This window comes from Cervus canadensis, chromosome 18 (genome assembly GCF_019320065.1).
Source record: "Cervus canadensis isolate Bull #8, Minnesota chromosome 18, ASM1932006v1, whole genome shotgun sequence".
Lineage (NCBI taxonomy): Eukaryota > Metazoa > Chordata > Mammalia > Artiodactyla > Cervidae > Cervus > Cervus canadensis.
The window spans coordinates 21,247,553-21,269,732 of NC_057403.1; the positions used below are offsets into that span (position 1 = coordinate 21,247,553).

General features: G+C 46.2%; 3 protein-coding genes across 20 annotated transcripts in view; 2 read left to right on the forward strand and 1 right to left on the reverse strand.

Annotated features, from left to right (window-relative positions):
* VRK3 (VRK serine/threonine kinase 3) overlaps positions 1–4,449 on the reverse strand; it is a 36,383-nt gene extending 31,934 nt beyond the window's left edge. For 2 of the 5 annotated variants that reach the window (XM_043434911.1, XM_043434915.1), the window contains exons 1-2: positions 3,971–4,108; positions 2,977–3,039 (exon numbers count right to left, since the gene is read on the reverse strand). The gene's annotated coding sequence lies outside the window, so the exon portion shown is untranslated. Of the gene's footprint in view, positions 1–2,976; positions 3,040–3,779; positions 4,109–4,312 lie in introns of those variants that run through there. The other 3 variants (XM_043434914.1, XM_043434912.1, XM_043434913.1) reach the window with 3 other exon arrangements.
* Positions 3,761–22,180, forward strand: part of LOC122420148 — a 33,680-nt gene continuing 15,260 nt past the window's right edge. For 2 of the 14 annotated variants that reach the window (XR_006263207.1, XR_006263208.1), the window contains exons 1-4: positions 4,479–4,744; positions 9,100–9,306; positions 10,556–10,682; positions 12,042–12,130. Coding sequence is in view for 1 of the 14 variants with exons in the window: in XM_043434918.1 (XP_043290853.1) it covers positions 4,239–4,744; positions 12,042–12,130; positions 12,379–12,443 (660 nt within the window). In the remaining 13 variants the exon portion in view is untranslated. Of the gene's footprint in view, positions 3,902–4,099; positions 4,745–9,099; positions 9,307–10,555; positions 10,683–12,041; positions 12,554–15,545; positions 17,438–22,180 lie in introns of those variants that run through there. The other 12 variants (XR_006263204.1, XR_006263205.1, XR_006263206.1 and 9 more) reach the window with 12 other exon arrangements.
* Positions 12,773–15,546, forward strand: ZNF473 (zinc finger protein 473). Its single transcript, XM_043434916.1, has one exon. The coding sequence runs from the start codon at positions 12,910–12,912 to the stop codon at positions 14,074–14,076; it is 1,167 nt and encodes a 388-aa protein (XP_043290851.1). The 5' UTR covers positions 12,773–12,909; the 3' UTR covers positions 14,077–15,546.

The following is a 22,180-nucleotide window of genomic DNA, read 5'->3' on the forward strand; positions in this document are numbered from 1 at the left end:
TTGCAATGAAGGGGACGTGGGTTTGATCCCTGGTTGAGGAACCAAGATCCCACATGCCATGGAGCAACTCAGCTTGAGCGCTGCAACTAGTGAGCCTGTGTGTCACAACTAGACCCAACACTGCCAACAAAACAAAACAAAACAAAAAAAGCCCATAGCCTGGGTGGCTTACAAACAATAGAAACTTACTTCTCACAGTTCTAGAGACTGGGAAGTCCAACACCAAGGCACCACTGTGGTTGGGTCCTGATAAAGGCCCTCTTCTGGGCTACAGACTGACAACTTCACCCTGTGTCCTTATATGGAGGAAGGGGCTGGGAAGCCCTCTGGGTCTCTTATAAGGGCATTAACTCCACTTATGAGAGCTCCACCTTCAAGACCCAACTACCTCCCAAAGGCCCCGCCTCCTAAAACCATCACATTGGGCATTTCAACATATGAACTTTGTGAAGACACAAACTTAGGGAGGCCCCTTTGTGAGGGGCTGCCCTAAAGACCTCATTTTAATTACCTCTTTAAAGGCCCTATTTCCAAATATGGATACATTCCGAAATACTTAGGTTGAGGGTTTCCATGAACGAATTTTTGTGGGACATAACTCAGGTCATGAGAGCAGGATGAAACTAGTTCATAAGAGAAGTAGAGAAACTCAACAGGGATAACAGTACAACAGGCATTTTCTTTCTTTTTTTTTTTTTTTTTTGTGGCATTTTCAATGAATATATTTTAAACAGTAAAAGTAAAAAAAGCAAAATAATTTTATTTGTTCTTAGTGTACAGTCCTGGTTATTAGCTGGGATATCAAAATCAAAGTCAAAATAAACTTTTGCTCATGACTTCATTTAACCTTGCAAGACAAAGGTTTTTTCTTTTTACTTTTGTTTATCTTTGACAAATAACAACTGTCTATATTTAAAGTGTAAAACTTATGTGTATATGTATATGCCTGTGTGTGTGCTCAGTCGTGTCCAACTCTTTGTGAGTCCATAGACTGCAGCCCACCAGGCTCCTCTCCCCATGGGATTTCCCAGGCAAGAATATTGGAGTGGGTTGCCATCTCCTCCTCCAGGGGATCTTCCCGACCCAGGGATTGAACCCACCCCAGGGATTGAACCCATGTCTTTTGGGTCTCCTGCACTGACAGACACATTTTTACCCACTGAGCTATCAGAGAAGCCTATATATACACACACACACACACACACACACATATATATGAAAAACTGAGATTAAAACAGAGTAGTTCAGGCATAAAAAAACAAAACTGGGTGGTCACTGAGGATCTGTGAGAACTCGAACTTTCTGTGAATGCTACCTAACCCAAGGACACAAACCGTTTTTTGAAACATCTGCTACCTGGCATGTTGTGTCTCAGGGTTGTTTCCCCTGTAGCCAAACAACCATTTTGGATCCCAACTAATTCCTGCTTAACAAGCACCCTTACTTCTTGCCAGCTCCAATTGTAATTCTTGATAAACAACTCATGTAACTAACTGTAGCCTTGCAGTTTTTGTCTTTAGAAGCCTCCTCCACTTGTAGTCCGACAGAACACAATTCAGGTTGCTTCTTTTTATTATTTTATCAAAACACGAATATGTATCCCTTTTTAAAATAAAAGTGTTTACTGAATTTTTCACAGCGTTGCTTCTGTTTTACGTTTTGTGTCTTTTGGCAGCCAGGCATGAGGGATCTTAGTTCCCCATCAGGGACTGAACCTGCATCCCCTGCACTGGAAGGCGGGCTCCTAACCACCTGACCACCAGGGAGGTCCTGATGTATTTCTTTATTAGGATGCTCTCCAGCTGCAGTCCTAACAAACTTCAGATAAATGCCTATTTTAATCAGGCCCCCATTTCTGAAATTTTGGTTAACAGTATACATTATGAAACAATTACCATAATAAAACTAATTCACATATCCACTACCTCTCATAATTTCAACTTGTGTGTGTATGTGTGTGTGTGGTGAGGAAACTTGCGACCTACTCTCTTGGCAAATTTCAAGTATACACTCATTATTATTTACTATAGTTTTCATGTTATACACTAGGTCTCCAGAACTTAATTATCTTACAATAGGAAGTCTGTACCCTCTGATCAATAATATCCCTTTTCCCCCACAGCCTCTGGTAAGAACTATTTCACTCTGTTATGAGTTTGACACTTCTTTTTAGATTCCACATATATGTGGGATCATGGTATATTTATCCGTCTGTGCCTGGCTCAATCCAATTAAAACTTTTTCCTTTATTCACTTTAAACGATGGTCTCTGTTGCAATTGCAAAGAGTGGAGTCCTTACAGTCCCAGGCTTTAGTCCCAGGCTGCTTGGATTTGAATTCCAGATGTGCTCTTTGCTGGGCATGTTACTTAGCCTCTCTGTGCCTCAGTCTTCCCAATGGTGAAATGGGGCTTTTAACAGTTCCTATTTGACAGAGTGGCTTCCTGGGTGGCTCAGTGGTAAAGAATTTGCCTGCCAATGCAGGAGATGCAGGTTTGTTCCCAGGGTTGGGAATATCCCTAGAGGAGGAAATAGTAACCCGCTCCAGCATTCTTGCCTGGAAAACTCCATGGACAGAGGAGCCTGGCAGGCTGAAGTCCATGGGACTGCAAAGTCAGACACAACTGAGCCTGCTCACATTTGAAAATGGTTGGAGGCATAAGTGGAATACATTTCTACCAACTGCTAAGAACAGGAAAGTCTTTTATGTTACTGGTTATCATCTTCCATTTGTTAATATTTCTATTCCTCCCTTTTCTCTTTCTATATCTTAAGCTCTGAGCCTCTCAGATCTCTCTAGTTCTTCTTGGGGCAGACTCATGAAAACCCAGTGTCTGCCCTTGAAACCACTGCCATGTCCATGATAACTTTCCTCCTAGGAATGAAGTCTGAAAGAAGCAACACACAAGAGATGGAGCAGGAACAGGCTGCTGGTGGGGAATAGGCTTTCAGGGGCATGTGCCCGAGGGGATGGTACCTTTATGGGGTCACGATCTGGCCCTCAGATTCACTGGGCTGGAAACTCCATCTTAACTGTGTCCTGTAAATGAATAAACGTGGAGAGGCTGACTCAGGCTTGCTGTACATGGGAGTAAAAAATAATGATTGATGTTTATTGAGAATTGGCTATGCAACCAACACATGCTAAGTTCATTCATTTATTCAATGATTATTCACTGAACTCCTACGACAGCAAAAGGAAACCAACAGGCTCCTGACCTGACAAAGCTCATTCTAGGGGGGAATACAAGCTTAATAAACAAACAAGCAAGTAACTTTAAAAAGGCACATGAGGAAAGAACTATAGTAAACTCTCAATAAATATGTAAAGAATAAAGAAAGGATTCCGAGGGCTGAAGTCACCATTCCAAGGTCATCTGGCTAGCTCAGGGCTCAAAACCAAGGCTCCAACACTCCAGTCTTTTTTTTTTTCAAGTCAGTCTTTATCATTCATTCATACATTTTCTTTATTGATTTGCTCAATATTTACTGAACATAAGGAATGTGTTAAGTATTGTATTCCTCCTGGCAGGTCCTGAAACGCAGTATAGCAAAAGAGCTAATGGCTAGACCCCACCTTAGGGCAGGAGGAATAACAGTGAAAAGATTTGCCTCGGCCCCGCCCTCTGCAGGAACCACGGATGACGTAGCACCAAGGCGGGGCTTCCGTCACACTTTCCATTAGCTTGGCCAGTCTCCGTTGTATCCACGCCCACCACTAAGACGGGACAGCTGCAGCTGACAGGTATCTCGGAGACTAGAAGATTCTCTTATCCTGACCCGCGATCCCCGCTCCTGAGGGCTCAGTCTTCCACAAAGGGTCGCGCTGACGTCACAGACACCACGACCGAACTGTGGCCAGGCCCCTACTCCGCCTCGTCTTCCCCTCACCTCTGGATTTGGTGAGCTGAGTGGGCAGACAGATATTTGCAGCCAGACTCTTTAGACCCTCCAGGGGAACTGGGACTCACCTTCTCAGTTGCCCTGCGGAAACTTCCGCTAGGGCGGGAGGCGCTGCGCGCGCATCCTCTCCCCCGAGGGAGGACTGCGCCCGCGCAGCCTATGCCGACCTCCCGACTGCCCGTGGGCTGTGCCTGCCTGGGAACTCCATTTCCCAGACACCTTTGCGGCAGGCCGGTCCGCCGACTCAAGGCTCATCGTCCAATCCTCATCCACCTTTTGTGGAACGCTTCCTGGTTCTATTGCGCATGTGCCAACATAGGCCAATCGTAAGGCGGGATGAACTCCGAGGCATTTTTCCCTCCAATCAGAGGTCACAGTCTCATTTCTCCCGCCTCAACTCCGCCTCTTACCTTCGGGAGTCTTAGGAATTGTTTTCTCCTCAGTGTGTTTCCATGGTGGCACTCTGCCTCCTTCAGAAATGGAAAACCCTCTCAGTCTTCTCGAAGAGGCAGAAGACTGATTTGGTTGCCCATCAAAAAGTGGCCTACAATACCCAAATGCCACCTGGGGCCGATTGTTTTTCTGGTTTATTTCCCAGAGTGCTCAGCGGGCCCATTAAAGACAAGGAAGCTCGTGGACACGGGAAGACAAGGAAGGCCTCCGCACAGCCCTCTCGGAAACGGAGTCCTGGCTCTGGCGCAGAGGCTCCTGGGTGAAGTAGTCGTGAAGAAATTCTCCTGGCACCGGAAGTGGATAAGAGGAGGCGCGTGTGAGAGCAGTCGCGCTCCGCCTCTCACCCGCCTGGGGTCGTGTCTGTTAATCCGGTGGACTGCAGTCTCGAGGTGAGGACATACCGGGGCTGGGCTCACCGAGGAGCCTTGTGGGCAGGGTCCTTTCCGAGGGGTGACGGAATGCTCCTGGGGCGATTTCGTCTCTGAGCCCGTCGCCTTGGGCTGTAGTTATCTAGGTGGAGTCTTGAAGGCTGGTTCGGAGTAAAGGATCAGGATCTTGCTAACGTGCTTCACTGGTAGAACAGTTGGTAAAGAATCCGCCTACAGTGCAAGAGACCCAGGTTCGATTCCTGGGTGGGGAAGATCCCTTGGGGAAGGGAATGGCAACCCACTCCAGTATTCTTGCCTGGAAAATCCCATGGACAGAGAAGCCTGGCAGGCTTCAAGTCCTCGGGGTCGCCAAGAGTCGGACATGACTTAGCGACTAAACCACTACCACATCTTGCTAAAGTGCTTTCCAACCCTAACCGGCCGCCCTGAGAGGAACGATTCTATTTCATTTTATTCTTGGATGATGAAACTGAGACTGAAGGAGGTGGTGAGTTGCCTGAAGTCGTTGGCAGAGCTGGGCAGGATCTCGGGGGATGAATGAATAGGAGTTCTTTAGGAATTCAAGATATTTACCATTCATTTGAGCGCTGTCTGTGTGCCAGGTGCTGTTCTCATATTTTCTCTTGTAGTCTCCGCAGCAGCTGTCCCGTCGTCAGAATTTTCTAGACTTTAGAAAGTTAATAGTGTGGGTATTTCATAGTTGGGGCTCAAGGCTTCCCAGTGGTTCAGCGGTAAAGAATCCGCCTGCCAATTCAAGAGACGTAGGAGACACGAGTTCTATCGCTGGGTAGGGAAGATCCCCTGGAGGAGGGCATGACAACCCACTCCCGTATTCTTGCTTCTCATGGACAGAGGAGCCTGGCAGGCTACAGTCCCTAGGGTTGCAGAGTCAGACACGACTGAGTACGGGGGCACGCAGGTGCCTCAGTGGTGAAGAACCCGCCTGCCGATTCAGGAGATGCGAGTTTAATCCCTGGGTGGAGAAGGAGGAAGAAATGGCAACCTGCTTCAGTGTTCTTTCCTGGGAGACCCCATGGACAGAGAAGCCTGGCGGGCTACAGTCCATCGGGTCGCAAAACGAGCAACAGTATTTCATAATTAGGCCACACCCCCAGTGATATCTGGGGCAATTCTTGGAAATTGAATATTTCTGCTGGAAAAGCTATTAATATTCACACTGAAGGAGAATAAAGACTATGCATAGCCTTTGGCGATTTGGGTTCAGTTTGACTACCAATTTATGAATGAAGTTCTGGTTCTAAGCCTTTTGTTTTTAGAATTGTAGATAAGAGATTGTGGATTGGTTTTTTTCTGCTTCATTTTGTACATGTAGAAATTGACACACAAAAAGGGTGAGTGATGTGGCTGTGGTCCCACACCAGGAAGAGGAAGGACTCCCTGACTCCAGGGCCTAAGACTTTCCAGTCTGGTGATGATTTGCCTTAAGTTACTATGACAGAGTGGTTTACCTTGAGCTTCACCTCAGGGCTCCAGTTTCTTCCCTCCCAGGGCTAAGAGTTTATGAGATGTGGACAGAATGGGATCTGGAAACTGTCCATAGAGTTCTTAAATTCAGATGTCTGTGAGGGCCAGGCAGATAAGGAAATGAAGAGAAGAGTCTGGGTGAGGACTGTGGGGCCTCTCAGAGAGATCATCCCATCTAAGGTGTGGAGAGCTCTAAATGGCTTCCAAGAAACTCTGTGGGAGTTCTGTGGGCATGCAGACCCCATGTGGCCAAATCCTAGAATTTTTCAGAAACTGGAAATTGAATTTTTAGGTGAAATCTCCCAGCTTTTGAGTTTGGGATTACTTAGAAGAATTTTCTGTCAAAACATTCTGTGCCAGGGCTTTCCTTGTGGCTCACTGCATGCTAATGTAGGCGACATGGGTTCAATCCCTGGTCTGGGAAGAGCTCACACGCCATGGAGCAGCTGAGTCTGTGTGCCACAACTACTACTGAGCCTGCCCTCTAGAGTCTATGAGCCAATACTGCTGAGGCCTGCATGTCCTAGAGCCCCTTCTCCATAACAAGGGAAGCCACCGCAATGAGAAGCCCGCACACCACAGCACAGAGTTGACCCTGCTTGCCATAACTAGAAAAAAGCCTGCACAGCGATGAAGACCCAGTGCAACCAAAAATAAAAAAAAATTTTAAAGAAAAACAAACCAAACGTTCTATGCCAACTCAGGCCAGATAAAACATCTGTGGATCAGACATAGAACAGACTTGTGGTTGCCAATTGGGAAGGGGCCTGAGGGAGGGATGGATTGGGAGTTTGGGATTAGCAGATGTAAACTACTATATATAAGATGGATAACAAGATCCTACTGTATAGCACAGGGATCTATATTCAGTATCCTATAATAATGGAAAAAATATGGAAAAGAATATACATACGTATAATCGAATCACTGTTATATAGCAGAAACTAACACATTGTAAATTATACTTAAATTTTTTTTATATCTGTGGATTGAATTATACTCACAAATCAAGTCTTAACCCCTTTGTGAGGAAAATCATTGTTGCATAAAATATTAGCTATTATAGGCCTGAGGTTTCTCTGGTGGCTCAGTGGTAAAGAATCTGCCTGAGATGCAGGAGACCCAGGTTCGATCCCTGGGTCGGAAAGATCCCCTGGAGAAGGGCATGGCAACCCACTCCAGTATTCTTGCCTGGAGAATCCCTATGGACAGAGGAGCCTGGCAGACCACAGTGCATGGGGTCGAAAAGAGTTGGACATGACTGAGCGACTTTCACTTCACTTCACTTCATAGGCCTATCACATTCCATTATCTGCAGTCACAATATCTAGAAAGCTCTCATGGCGCCACCTCCGCCCTGCCGCTGCCGCCCCGCTGGTCCGGACCACCACACCGCCCATGGCGCCTGGGCCCGGGCCCGCGTTCCAAGTGGGAGCGCTGGGGCCCAGAGGCCTTCCGGGGTGCCTGCCGCCTCGGGCTCCAACTCGGGGCAGAGGGGATGCAGGTTCGATCCCTGGTCAGGAAACTTAAGATGTCCTGCAAGCTGCTCAGCCAGGCCAAAAAAAAAAAAAAAGAATGGAAGCCACTCCCCTTGAGAAAAACCCTCTGGAGAGAATCCCACCTTGCCTCAGCTGGTGACTGCTAGTCAACTTCTTCCTTCATCTCCTGGAGCAAGTCCTAAAGGGCTTCCCCAGTGGCTCAGTGGATAAGAATCCACCTGCCAGTCCAGGGGACATGAGTTCAATTCCTGGTCTGGGAAAATTTCGCTTGCCACAGAGCTGCTAATTCAGGTTGCAGCACAACTAGTGAGCCCACGTGCTGCAACTACTGAAGCCCGTGAACTCTAGAGCCTGTGCTCTGCAACAAGAGAAGCCACGGCAATGAGAAGCCTGAGCACTGCAACTAGAGAGTAGCCCCTGCTCGCCACAATGAGAGCATGCACAGCAACAAATACCCAATAAAAAAAAAATAAAATGTATTTCATTGTTTAAAAAAAAAAATCTAGAAAGCTCTGAGAACCAAACATTTTTTTCCATGAAATTGATGCCTGAACCTGACTAGAAATGCTGTGATTTATTACTTTGAATTATCCTAGCTAGAGTGGATATTTTTACCTCCACTCTGGGAATATTGAAGTGTTCAGTTATGAAATGTTCCCCTTTTTCCCTGCCCTCTGCACTGGGATTTTAATGAAATATACCGTATATGGTGGATTACCTTTTTATAATCTGAAAATGTCTGAATTTAAAGCATACTTGGCCCAGAGGCTTAAGAATTATGGACCCATGTTGTTGCTTCATGATGTGGAATGCTTTCAACACCTGTAGATATTTGCCACTTAGAAAGTACATAGAGGCCACACCAGTGTACAGTGTTTTGCCTATTACGAGTTGAGAATGACCCAGTGGGCAGTGACCATATTTTTTTTTTTTAAGTGAAGTAAATAGAATGGTAAACATCCTAGTCCACCCTACTTTGTAAGATGAAGTATTGTTTCATGAAGCTTTTGTTCAGTTATGTATGCAAATGAGAAGTCATAGTATATATTGTCTGTGTTACTGTGGGTCATAGTTAAAAAAAAGTTGAAATCGTGCTGTTGTAGAAATAGCAAGTCTTGGAGGCTCACCTGAACTCTAGTCTTCGAGATGATAAAAGTCCCTACTGTGTGCCAGGCACTGTGCCCACAGTGGTGAGCAAGACAGAAGGTTCCAGCAAGGTGAGAGATCTGAATGTCCACATCTCCTGCATGGGTATTTATGGACTGTACTTAACCCTGACAAGTGCTAAGGAGGGCTGTGAAGTTGCTTTCTAGGCTCTGAAGTGCTGGGGCTGGGTGCTTTTAGTAAGTAGAATTGTTGTGATTCCTGCAGGGAGACACACGTCCTCACTCCTCCTCCTGCTTCCGGACGATTTGGGAGCTCCTCCAGCATGGCCAGAGAGTCAGCCCTAGGAGGAAGGCACACTTTCTCCCAGTTTCCTAGTCCTTTCTGCTGCCCTGCCAGCCAGGATTGTGGAGGGGAAGGAGGGGGAGCTTAAATGAGGACCTGGTTGTTTGGTCCCCATCAGCTACAACTGAGGTGAGTCAAGTGTCCCTCTCATCCCAACCTGTCATTCCCCAGAGGCTGCACATCTGGCCTGCCTTCTTCCAGCTCACTGTCTTAGGATGGCCCCCCCTCCCCGCTCCCAATCAGTCTCAAAGGAAAGCTCTCACACTGTCACTGTCCTGCTCAGTACCCTACCAGGAATCCTTATTGCCTGGTACCTTTCCAGAAATCCTTATTGCCCTCTGGATAAAATCCAGGTTTCTCAGCCCATCCCTGCATGACTTGGGTCCTGCCCCCCTCTTCCCTCCTCTTCAGTTTCCCTCACACAAGCTGTACTATTCCCTTCTTGGCCTTGTGTGAAAATGTTACTCCATACTTTCCAGCTTCCTGCCTTTGATCAGACTCTTCCCTCTGCTAGAATATACTGTGGCCACTATCTCCAGCTGGTAAATCTTCCACAGCCTTCAAGACTCAGTTTATTCTCCCCACCTTTCCTGGGCAGCGTTAGCTCCTCACGGCTCTGGTCTCCCAGGTCACCCCTGCCTCCTCCACTGTAACACAGATCCACCAGGTTGGGGTGTCTCTGCCCATATCTGTCAGTCCCATCAGACTCTGCACTCCACAGGGACAGGTACTAATTGGGACTCATCTCTGGGTCTCTAGAGATATCACTGGTCTGGCACACTGGAAGCCTTGAGGTGTTTGTTGAATGAATGAATGAAAATGGAAATGAAACAGAAACAGACTCACAGACATAGAGAACCAACTTGTGGTTGCAGAGAGGGGAGGGGGTAGGGGAGGGATGAATTGGGAGTTTGGGATGAGCAGAGACAAACTGTTATATATAGAATGGGTAAACAACAAGGTCCTACTGTATGACTCGGAACTATTCAATATCTTGTGATAAACTGTAATGGAAAAGAATATGAAAAAGAATGTATATACAACTGAATCACTTTTCTGTACAGCAGAAAATAACATTGTAAAACAACTATGCTTGAATTTTTAAAATAAAAAAAATTTAAAAAACTTAAAATCTTGAACACTGAAAAAAGCAAAAGTCAAGGTAGGTGGATGTTAGGATGAGGCAGACCTGCCTCTGTGACCTTGAAGGGACAGCATGTCTCCTTTTCTAGACTCCTTGTCCTTGCCTAGAAAATATGGGGTCTCACATCTGAAGCTTCTCACAAGATGACTTTTGCCAGAGGCCTGGCATGTGGCGGGTGAGGGTGCTGAGGAGAGCTCTTGGCCCCTCCCTGACCCCAGTTCTGCTGCATTCCAGGAAATTGCCACCCTCAAGGACGTAGCCATGGACTTCACCTTGGAGAACTGGGAGCAGCTGGGGCAGGGCCAGGGAGATCTGTTCTGGGACATGGCGCTAGACAACTACCAGAACCTCTTCCTGCTGAGTGAGTGCCACCCCTGCCCTGGGGAGTCACCACCCTGCTCAAGGATCACCCATGGCTCTCTGTCACCCAGGGGGTGAGCTCCTGGTTCCTGAGCGCCTCAGATCACTGTGCTCAGTTGCCTGATTCTGCGACATCAGCAGTGCCTGGTGACCTTTTTGATTGTCACCACTTGGGAGGAGTGGAGGGTGTACTCCTAGAATTCAGTGTGTGGAGCCTGGGGTGCTGCCACACACTCCAGAATTTCAGGGATTATTCAACCCCAAATGTCAGTAGTGCCTGGGAAGAGAAACCTATGCTTGCCCTCCAGCTCCATCGGCACTTTCCTCTCCCTCATGGTAGAGGAATTCCTCCAGCTGATGCTTCAGGGGCTTCGCTGCTTTAAGACAAACTGCGACCCCTTGAGCACGCCCTGCCTCTCCCCTGCCTGGCTTGCTCACCGCTCATTTTATGGTCTGTCTCCCTGTGCTGGGGTGGGCGCCTCCTGCGGGCAGCAGCTCGTGCTGCTCCCTGGTGGAGCCTCTGTGTCTGGAACAGACAATACTGGCTTTGGGGGCTCAATGAATAGAAGAGGGAGCAACAGGAATCACTGTGTCAGGAACTAGGTCTTGTGCCAGGCCAGCACTTAGAATGCTCTCCTCTAGTCCTCCAGACACCCATCTATGTGTATTTATTAGCAGTGTATTCCTTTCCTGTAGCTGCTTTTACAGATGCCACAAATGTGGCTGAAAACAACATACACTGACTCTGTTCTGGAGGTGGGTCTGACTGGGCTAAAATCTGGGCATGGGCATAGTTGGTTTCTTCTGGGGGCTGTAGGGGAGAATCTCTTTCCTTGTCCTCTTTCAGCTGAAAGCCGAATGAAACCTACTTGCTCTGCTCACGGCCTCTCATCTTTGAAGTCAGCAGTGGCTTTCTCCCCACTGTAGGATGCATCCCCTGGGATTCCAACTCTGTTCCCGCTCTTGAGGAAGTTTGCAGAGGGTAGGGAGCAGAATTGGTCTTAGGGACCCCCAACACATCCCCATCGTGGGGCCCATCGTATGGAGGCCTCTGGTATGTCCAGTCCACGGGAGAGTGAGTGAGTCACGGATGACTGAGGAGGTACATGACTCTCACTGGCAACTCTCTTTTCTCTCTCAAGAGCTGTTACAGATCCTTTGTATCCCCAGCCCTGGTGGTCACGGCTCTGATCACCCTGGATTATGACTGGGTCCCTCTCCTCCACTGGGCCAGGAACCCTGCACAGCTGGATTGGGTGCTGAGTACTCATCTGGACAGCCAGGAAGTTCCTGCTCAGCAGCCCAATGGCCCCCATGCTGATGTCATCTGGTTGGTGACAATGCCTTTCTCTCCCTATAGACCCCCCAGACCCAACCTGACCTTCCATCCAGATGGTGGGGAAAAGCTGGAGGCCCTTGTGAAAGAAAGCTCAGAGTCAACAGATGCTGGTGAGTGGGCAGCCAGGGCCCCCCCAGGGAAGGGTGGAGGGAGCTCACAGGGTGTGGTCCTTTGGTGGGCCCTCTGTCTTTGGGACCTCCATCCCCAGTAGGTCTCCTCACACATCTCCACCCCCTGCTTCTTGGTTTCACTCTGCCACGCACTGGCTTCAGGTTGGGGAGCCTCACCCTGCACACCTTCTATGTTCAGCACGTGACTGTTTTGGTGCCCTTCGTCTGTTCCCTCTGCATCCTTCCAGACTCAGCAGGGTTCAGCATTCCATTCCCTGAGTCAGTCTCTCCTCCTTTGTCTTGTGCCCCTTGAGCACTGTGGACCTCCCTGTCTACCTATTTCACACTGAAGAAGAACCATGGGAGAGTCAAGATGGTGACTGTCCAGCAGATCACGACTCACAGCCTTTTGAGTGTCATAAACCACCCCCAGGTAAAACCTACAATTGCAACGAATGTGGCCAGAGTTTTAGCCAAACCTTTCATCTCTCTCTGCATCAGAAGACCCATACTCAGAAATGCTACGAATGTGCCAAATGCAAGGCACCTTTCAACTCCAACAGATACCTCCTCCAACATCAGAAAATTCTTGCTGCAAAAATGAACACGGAGGATCAGGAGGGTGGGAACGCCTGCAGGCAGAGCTCCTTGCTTGTCCAACAGCAGTCTGTTCACACTGCAGAGGAGCCTTGTAAGTGTGATGAGTGTGGGAAAACCTTTAGCCATAGCCTGGCCCTAAAGATCCACCAGAGGGTTCACAGTGGAGAGAAGCCTTACAAATGCAACGAATATGGGAAAGCCTTTTCCGGAACAGTCACCTTAATGAACACCAGAGGGTTCACACGGGTTACCGGCCCTACAAATGTCACAAATGTGTCAAGAGTTTCAGCCGGCCTTCCCACCTGATTCGACACCTGTCCATTCATACTACAGAAAAGCTCTACAGCTGTGCCAAATGCAAGAAGACCTTCAGCTGCAATGAACACCTTGTTCAGCACCAGAAAATCCATGCTGTGGAAATCCCCTACGAATGTCAGGAGTGTGGTGAGCAATTTGTTTGCTGCTCGACCCTAACTTGCCACCAGAGCATTCACACTAGAGAAAAAGGACTCAGTGAGAGCCAGGAGATCTTATATGAGAAACCCGAGCACAGAGAGCATCCAAGGATCTGTGGGAAGTGCTTTAAGTGTAACAAATGCGAGAAAACCGTCAGCCGCAGAAAAGACCTGACTCAGCACGAGTTGATTCACACCAGGGTGAAGCCCTTTGAGTGTAACCAGTGTGGGAAAGCCTTTGGGCAAAGTTCACAGCTCATCCGGCACCAGAGGATCCACTCTAGATTGAGATCATACAGATGTGGGGACTGTGGGAAGGCCTTTATCTACAGTACCTCCTTCATCAAACATCAGTCCCTCCATGGGATCGAGCATCCCTTTAAATGTAACGAATGTGGAAGGACCTTCAGCCAAAGTGCACGTCTCTTAGAACATCAGTTAGTCCACACTACGAAGAAGCCCTTGAAACCTAAGAAGTGTGACAAAGTCTTGGCTCACAGTAACCACCTTATTCAGCATCAGGGAACTCAGGCTGGAAAGAAACCCTTTGAGCAGAATGAATGTGGGGAAATTATCCAGGAGAGCTCATGCCTTTCTAAGCACCAGGGAGTTTACACAGATGAGAAGACCTATACATGTGACTGTGGGAGAACCTTCAGCCTGGGTGCTCAACTCATTTACCACCAGAGAGTTCACACTGGAGAAAAGCCTTACATTTGTCAGGAATGCGGGAAAGCCTTCAGCCAGAGCTCGTGCTTCTCTAAGCATCAGAGAGTTCACAAAGGTGAAAAGCCCTATAAATGTGACAACTGTGGGAAAGCTTTCAGTCAGGGTACTCCACTTATCCAACACCAGAGGATTCATACTGGAGAGAAGCCTTACGTTTGTTAGGAATGCAGGAAAACCTTCCGGCAGTGCTCGTGCTTTTCTAAGCATCAGAGAGTTCATACCAGGGAGAAGCCTTATGTGTGTGCTAAATGTGGGAAAGCCTTTGCCCAGAAAACAAATCTGATGCAGCATGAGACAACTCACACAGGGGAGAAACCTTATGCTTGTGGTGTGTGTGGGAGAGCCTTTCGCCTTAGGGCCCATCTCAGTCAGCACCAGAGAATTCACACCCAGGAGAAGCCATATCAGTGTCAACATTGTCAGAAAGCCTTGTGCTGCTGCTTAGGTCTCAGCCGACAGCAGTGAGTTCACACTCCAAAGTAGCAGATAGCAATCCTCCCCATGACCCCTGGGTAGCAGCAGGCCCTGAGACATCTCAGAGTGTGTTCCTCCAAGGCCCGAAGTTGAAACCATCCCAGTGTAAGCCCCTCCCCCCCATGAGTAATTAATCTCTCTAGTAATAAAGATTGATTAGAAAATTTGCACACATTTCATTAAAACAATGAAAACTGGAGCTTTGGAAGTCAGGTAGACTGGACCCTGTTTACTGAGTTCAATCCCAGTTCTGTCACCTGCCAGGTACCTAAGTGACCTACAGAGAGTCTTGGGGATTCACTATCTGTATCTGTAAGATAGGCACAATCCTAGTTACTACCTCAAAAGACTACTGTGAACATAAATAGATGCAAAGCACTTAGAGCCAAGTACCCAGCACATAGTACTCACCAAGTGTGAGCTACAAATACACATCAGATATAACAAATACACTCTTTTACAATAGAGGAAAGAGATGATTCGGCAACCCTCTTTCTATTCAACTGCAGTTACTGTTGTTACTAATATTACACATGGCTTTAATTTTCAAAGTTTTCCTTCAGTATACCCTTGGCTTAATTGTTTCCAAAATGTAAGCCGTTTGTTCTTTACCGAAAAGAAAAAAAAAAAAATCTATTCCTTCCCTCCATCTCAGGTCTGTCCTAGTACTTTGTTAACTAACCCACAAAAAGCCAAGAAGAATCTCTTAACATCTAATATCTCACAGCAAGAATTTTCCACTCCTAGCTTCCCAAATCTCTTACTCAAAAGGATCCCCTCCACATCCACATGCTATCCCTTCCCATAGTCTCCCATTTTAAATGGTTGGTTAAATGATGAGACCAAATTTATCATGAAAGTTAAAGCTGTAAACAGCTGGATTCAGTTAGGAAAGCTGCAGTGGATATCATTGTCTCCACATGGTTCACACAATCTATGCAGAAGATGTACTTGGTGCAAAAATAGTGATGCACAGAAATGACTTCTGGAATGTTCATCCTCCATCATTAGTCCAACCTGGCCACTCACAGACACTTTACTATAGGGTCCAAGTTGGGGATCACCAACACTTTAAAGTCCTGCCCTTGCCTTGAAGCTTCTGGAATCAAAGGGAAATGAATGGTCTCATTTCATAGAGGAGTGCTGTCTGTTGCCAGGTGATTCCTTGGAGTTGGAGCCCTTGCATTCACTGCTCACTGTGGCCAGGCCTGTTCTACAACTGAGTCTCACTTCAGGGAACCACATGACCAGCTCTTTTGATGGCACCTCCTCAGCTCTGAGCTTTTGTGTACCACTTGCTACATGATCCAGTCACCTGTTTACTGAAGCACAAACAATCTTACAAAGATACTGGACTCTGGCACTTTTAATATTCTTTCATATTTTTGGTGCTAAAAAATGTTCAAGAGTCTATGTTCTGGGCCCCTGGGATATTTAAAACCTTGCACCTTGAGTTGCACTGGTTGGTTTTTTGAAAATGGGAACTTACCGGCTGACCACACCACCGTGGGGAGTGTACTGGTTTTCAAATGGCTGAAAATGTCCAACTTCTCCCTGCCTTTTGTATCTGAGCAACAGGCCTGATATATACCCAAGGGGTGGGGTAGGGGTGGGAACTCAAATTGCTAAGTGTGTTCAAGCAAGAGTTTTGACACCAAAGAGAAGTCAGAGGCCCTGTGGAAAGCTGGCAGCCATTTGTGTGTATGTGTTATCTGTGTAACTAATGAGCTGTGTTCTGTGGACCAGGGTAGAAACGCCTACCCTCATGTTTGAGTGTGTGTTCTCTGATTAAAAGTTTTTTTACTTTCTAAGGGTTGATTGCTTTTCTGCGCTCAGTGTCACACACCCGGCCAGGGGCTGGGCACACAGTCACTAACTGTCAAGTGCTCACAGTTCTGGGAGGGGAGGGCTCCTGATGGTGAAAACCGTCCCATGATGAGATGATTAATTCTGTTTCTCCAAAGCCCCAGAGGGTCAAGGACAGCTAGGGAGCCACTCATTTTCAGCTGTTTGTCAGCATATCATCAACCAGCAATTTTCCATCCTCATTAGTTCTGCTTAATCAAGGAGGAGGTGTGGACTGCATGTTGTTTATTCTTTTCTAGTTACAAAGATACAGTTGGGCTCAGGTAAGAGTTGTTGCTAGAATTTAACATTATTTTGCTCTCCTGGTACTTATTTTATTTTCCCTCTCCCCCTTTATCCTCTACTGGTGAGAGATACCAGTTCCCCACTCCTGGAAAGGTAGGAAGTCCTCTTTAAAAATAAATCAACTTTTTTTTTTTTTTTTAAAAGCTGATCTGAAGGGAAATGTATGGCACACATCTGCACCTAAAAAGTTTGATGGTGGTGTATCACTGAGGTTGGGGAACATTCACCTAAAGCCTTGCATCCTGCCAGTGGGTAAACTAGATTATGCTATGGCAACCCAGTCGTGTGTCAGTCACAGTGACTGTTCATTTCCCTCACGAGTGCTTCATGTTCACTGTGGGTTGGCAGGGGTGGTATCCCCTCTATCTACCCGAGAGACCAGTGTTGCCTTTTGAGTCTGTTGATCCCTCTTGGTCACCCCAATGAGAAAGTAGCTTTAACACTGCCTCAACTCCAGGACTCCAAACTGCACTTTGGGTGGGCAATGCTGTCCATTGAAAATGTTCAAATTTCCATTCATGGCAAGTGATACTGATCATTCAATCATAGTTGTGGTTGAACGTTTTTAAGGCCATAGACTGAAATTAATAGAATCTTCAGACAGGCAGTGGCATCTTAGGAAGATGGAAGTTAGCCATTCATAAACCAAGGAGGTGGCATATGGATACCTAACATTAAGAAGTTATTGGTCTGGGAAAATCATACCTATTAATAGAAATGGTGGTTTTAAGGAGCTGGGGGAAAAGGCAGTTTTACAAAATGCCCACTTAATAATGGGCAAAGGATCTGAATGTAGATTTCTTCAAAGAAGATGCACAAGTGGCCAACAAGCACATGAAAGATGTTGAACAGTCAGTTCAGTCGCTCAGTCGTGTCCCACTCTTTGCCACCCCATGAATCGCAGCACGCCAGGCCTCCCTGTCCATCACCAACTCCTGGAGTTTACTCAAACTCATGTCCATTGAGTAGGTGATGCCATCCAGCCATCTCATCCTCTGTTGCCCCCTTCTCCTCCTGCCCCCAATCCCTCCCAGCATCAGGGTCTTTTCCAGTGAGTCAACTCTTCGCATGAGGTGGCCAAAGTATTGGAGTTTCAGCGTCAACATCAGTCCTTCCAATGAACACCCAGGACTCATCTCCTTCAGGATGGACTGGTTGGATCTCCGTGCAGTCCAAGGGATTCTCAAGAGTCTTCTCCAACACCACAGTTCAAAAGCATCAATTTTTCGGTGCTCAGCTTTCTTCACAGTCCAACTCTCACATCTATACATGACTACTGGAAAAACCACAGCCTTGACTAGACGGACTTTTGTTGGCAAAGTAATGTCTCTGCTTTTTAATATGCTGTCTAGGTTGGTCATAACTTTCCTTCCAAGGAGTAAGCATCTTTTAATTTCATGGCTGCAGTCACCATCTGCAGTGATTTTGGAGCCCAAAAAAATAGTCTGACATTGTTTTCACTGTTTCCCCATGAAGTGATGGGACCAGATGCCATGATCTTAGTTTTCTGAATGTTGAGCTTTAAGCCAACTTTTCCACTCTCCTCTTTCACTTTCATCAAGAGGCTTTTAAGTTCCTCTTCATTTTCTGCCATAAGGGTGGTGTCATCTGCATATCTGAGGTTATTGATATTTCTCCTGGCAATCTTGATTCCAGCTTGTGCTTCTTCCAGCCCAGCGTTTCTCATGATGTACTCTGCATACAAATTAAATAAGCAGGGTGACAATGTACAGCCTTGGTGTAATTTTCCTATTTGGAACCAGTCTGTTGTCCCATGTCCAGTTCTAACTTGCTTCCTGACCTGCATACAGATTTCTCAGGAGGCAGGTCAGGTGGTCTGGTATGCCCATCCCTTTCAGAATTTTCCACAGTTTATTGTAATCCACACAGTCAAAGGCTTTGGCATAGTCAATAAAGCAGAAATAGATGTTTTTCTGGAACTCTCTTGCTTTTTTTTTTTCTCTCTCTTGCTTTTTTGATGATCATTAGCAAAATGCAAATCCAAACCACAATGAGATGCTACCCACTAGGATGGCTATAATAAAAAAAAAAAAAAAAGTCAATTCCCTGGTGGTCCAGTGGTTAGGACATGGCACTATCACTGCTCTGGTCCCAGGGTTCAATCCAGGTTGGGGAACTAAGATCTCAAAAGCTGCATGGTGCAGTCGAAACAAAAACAAAAAAAAGCCATTATTACATGAAGATTTCCTTTGGTGGGGGGGGGGGGGACTTACAACATTTAATTGCTTGGCTTTGAAAATTATGGGTAGACTTACCTCTCTGTTGGTAAAGAAAGTCCCAACAAGATAGAAACGAATTGTTCCCTTTGTATCAAAAACTGTATAAAAGCAAATCTCTGCTGAGTCAGAAAACTTCCTTGTTTGGTAAATATCAGCTGTTACAGAGAAACAGAAAAGAACTGATAAACTCACCAGGAAAACAGTATCACAAGGCTTGGGCCATTCCATTCCTGAGAGATAATTTACACCTGGTATAACAAAAAAGTGAAAGTGTTAGTTGCTCAGCTCAGTTCAGTTCAGTTGCTCAGTCGTGTCCAACTCCTTGCCACCCCATGGACTGCATCACCCCAGACTTCCCTGTCCGTCACCAACTCCCGGAGTTTATTCAGACTCATATCCATTGAGTCAGTGATGACATCCAACCATCTCATCCTCTGTCATCCCCTTCTCCTGTCTTTGATCTTTCCCAGCATCAGGGTCTTTTCCAATGAGTCAGCTCTTCACATCAGGTGGCCAAAGTATTGGAGTTTCAGCTTCAGCATCAGTCCTTCCAGTGAACACCAGGACTGATCTCCTTTAGGATGGACTGGTTGGATCTCCTTGCAGTCCAAGGGACTCTCAAGAGTCTTCTCCAACACCACAGTTCAAAAGCATCAATTCTTCGGTGCTCAGCTTTCTTTGTAGTCCAACTCTCCCATCCATACATAACTACTGGAAAAACCATAGCCTTGACTGGATGGGCCTTTATTGGCAAAGTAATGTCTCCGCTTTTTTTCTTTTTCAGTTCTCCCACTTTATTGCTACCAACCCATCTCCCTCCACCCTCGTGCACACATGCTCAGTCATGTAACCCCATGGACTTCAGCCCGCCAGACTCCTCTGTCCATGGACTTTTCCAGGCAAGAATACTGGAGTGGGTTGCCATTTCCTTCTCCAGGAATGTCTCTGCTTTTTAATATGCTGTCTAGGTTGGTCATCATTTTTTCCCAAGGAGTAAGCGTCTTTTAATTTCATGGCTGCAGTAACCATCTGCAGTGATTTTGGAGCCCCCCAAAATAAAGTCAGCCACTGTTTCCACTGTTTCTCCATCTATTTGCCATGAAGTGATGGGACCAGATGCCATGATCTTAGTTTTCTGAATGTTCAGCTTTAAGCCACCTTTTTCACTCTCCTCTTTCATCAAGAGGCTCTTTAGTTCTTCTTCACTTTCTGCCATAAGAGTGGTGTCATCAGCATATTTGAGGTTATCGATATTTCTCCTGACAATGTTGATTCCAGCTTCTGCTTCATCCAGCCCAGCATTTCTCATGATGTACTCTGCGTATAAGTTAAATAAGCAGTGTGACAATATACAGCCTTGATGTACTCCTTTCCCTTTTGGAACCAGTCTGTTGTTCCATGTCCAGTTCTAACTGTTGCTTCCTGACCTGCATACAGATTTCTCAGGAGGCAGGTCAGGTGGTCTGGTATTCCCATCTTTTTCAGAATTTTCCACAGTTTTGTGATGCACACAGTCAAAGGCTTTGGCATAGTCAATAAAGCAGAAGTAGATGTTTTTCTGGAACTCTCTTGCTTTTTTGATGATCCAGTGGATGTTGGCAATTTGATCTCTGGTTCCTCTGCCTTTTCTAAATCCAGTTTGAATGAAAGAGTTGCTGTGAGGGATGTTTCTCAGGGGAAGGATCTTGAAAAAGGCTTTAAGGGTCCAGTGGGAGATCGCCAGGAAGAGAAGGAAAAATGCTATCTTTACTTACATACCTGGCCAAAATTTAAAGTTGTATGACAGTCTTGAGGGTGTGAGGAAACTACCACTCTTACCATACAAGTGGGGATGGTAATTTACTTCAGCCTTGAAGTAAATCAGTCCATTAATCGATGACTATTTTCTGAGAACCTACCACGTTTCAGGCAGTACTCTAGACTCTGGAGACAGTGATTAAAGACACAAAAGGCAATAAAGAGGAAACACATAATAGGAAATTAAAAGTTCAGATCAGTTCAGTGGCTCAGTCATGTTCGACACTTTGTGACCCCATGGACTGCAGCATGCCAGGCTTCCCTGCCCATCACCAGCTCCCAGTGCTTACTCCAACACATGTCCATTGAGTTGGTGATGCCATCCAACCATCTCATCCTCTGTCGTCCCCTTCTCCTCCCGCCTTCAATCCTTCCCAGCATCAGGGTCTTTTCCAATGAGTCAGTTCTTTGCATCAGGTGGCCAAAATATTGGAGCTTCAGCTTCAGCATCAGTCCCTCTAATGAATATTCAGGACTGATTTCTGTTAGGATGGACTGGTTGGATCTCCTTGCAGTCCAAGAGACTCTCAAGAGGTTTCTCCAACACCACAGTGCAGAAGCATCAATTCTTCAGCACTCAGCTTTCTTTATAGTCCAACTCTCACATCTATACATGATTACTGGAAAAAACATAGCTTTGACTAGACGGACCTTTGCTGGCAAAGTAATGTCTCTGCTTTTTAATATGCTGTCTAGGTTGGTCATAACTTTTCTTCCAAGGAGTAAGCATCTTTTAATTTCATGGCTGAAGTCATCATCTGCAGTGATTTTGGAGCCCCCCCAAAATAAAGTCTGTCACTGTTTTCATTGTTTCCCCATCTATTTTCCATGAAGTGATGGGACCAGATGCCATGATCTTAGTTTTCTGAATGTTGAGTTTTAAACCAACTTTTTCACTATCCTCTTTCACTTTCATCAAGAGACTCCTTAGTTCTTCTTCATTTTCTGCCATAAGGGTGGTGTCATCTGCATATCTGAGGTTATTGATATTTCTCCTGGCAATCTTGATTCCAGCTTGTGCTTCATCCAGCCCAGAGTTTCTCATGATGTACTCTGCATATAAGTTAAATAAGCAGGGTGACAATATACAGCCTTGAGGTACTCCTTTCCCGATCTGGAACCAGTCTGTTGTTCCTTGTCTTTTCTAACTGTTGCTTCTTGACCTGTATACAGGTTTCTCAGGAGGCAGGTCAGGTCGTCCCATCTCTTGAAGAATTTTCCAGTTTGTTGTGATCCACACAGTCAAAGGCTTTGGCGTAGTCAATAAAGATGTAGATGTTTTTCTGGAACTCTTGCTCGATGATCCAACGGATGTTGGCAATTTGATCTCTGGTTCCTTTCCCTTTTCTAAATCCAGCTTGAACATCTGGAAGTTCACGGTTCACATATTGTTGAAGCCTGGCTTGGAGAATTTTGAGCATTACTTTGCTAGCATGTGAGATGAGTGCAATCATGCAGTAGTTTGAACATTCTTTGGCATTGCCTTTCTTTGGGATTGGAATGAAAACTGACCTTTTCCAGTCCTGTGGCCACTGCTCAGTTTTCCAAATTTGCTGGCATATTGAGTGCAGCACTTTCACAGCATCATCTTTCAGGATTTGAAA

What these genes read in the sequence shown, in the direction of transcription:
- ZNF473 (XM_043434916.1), top strand. Translation starts at nt 12,910, where the DNA reads ATGCAACGAATATGGGAAAGCCTTTTCCGGAACAGTCACCTTAATGAA.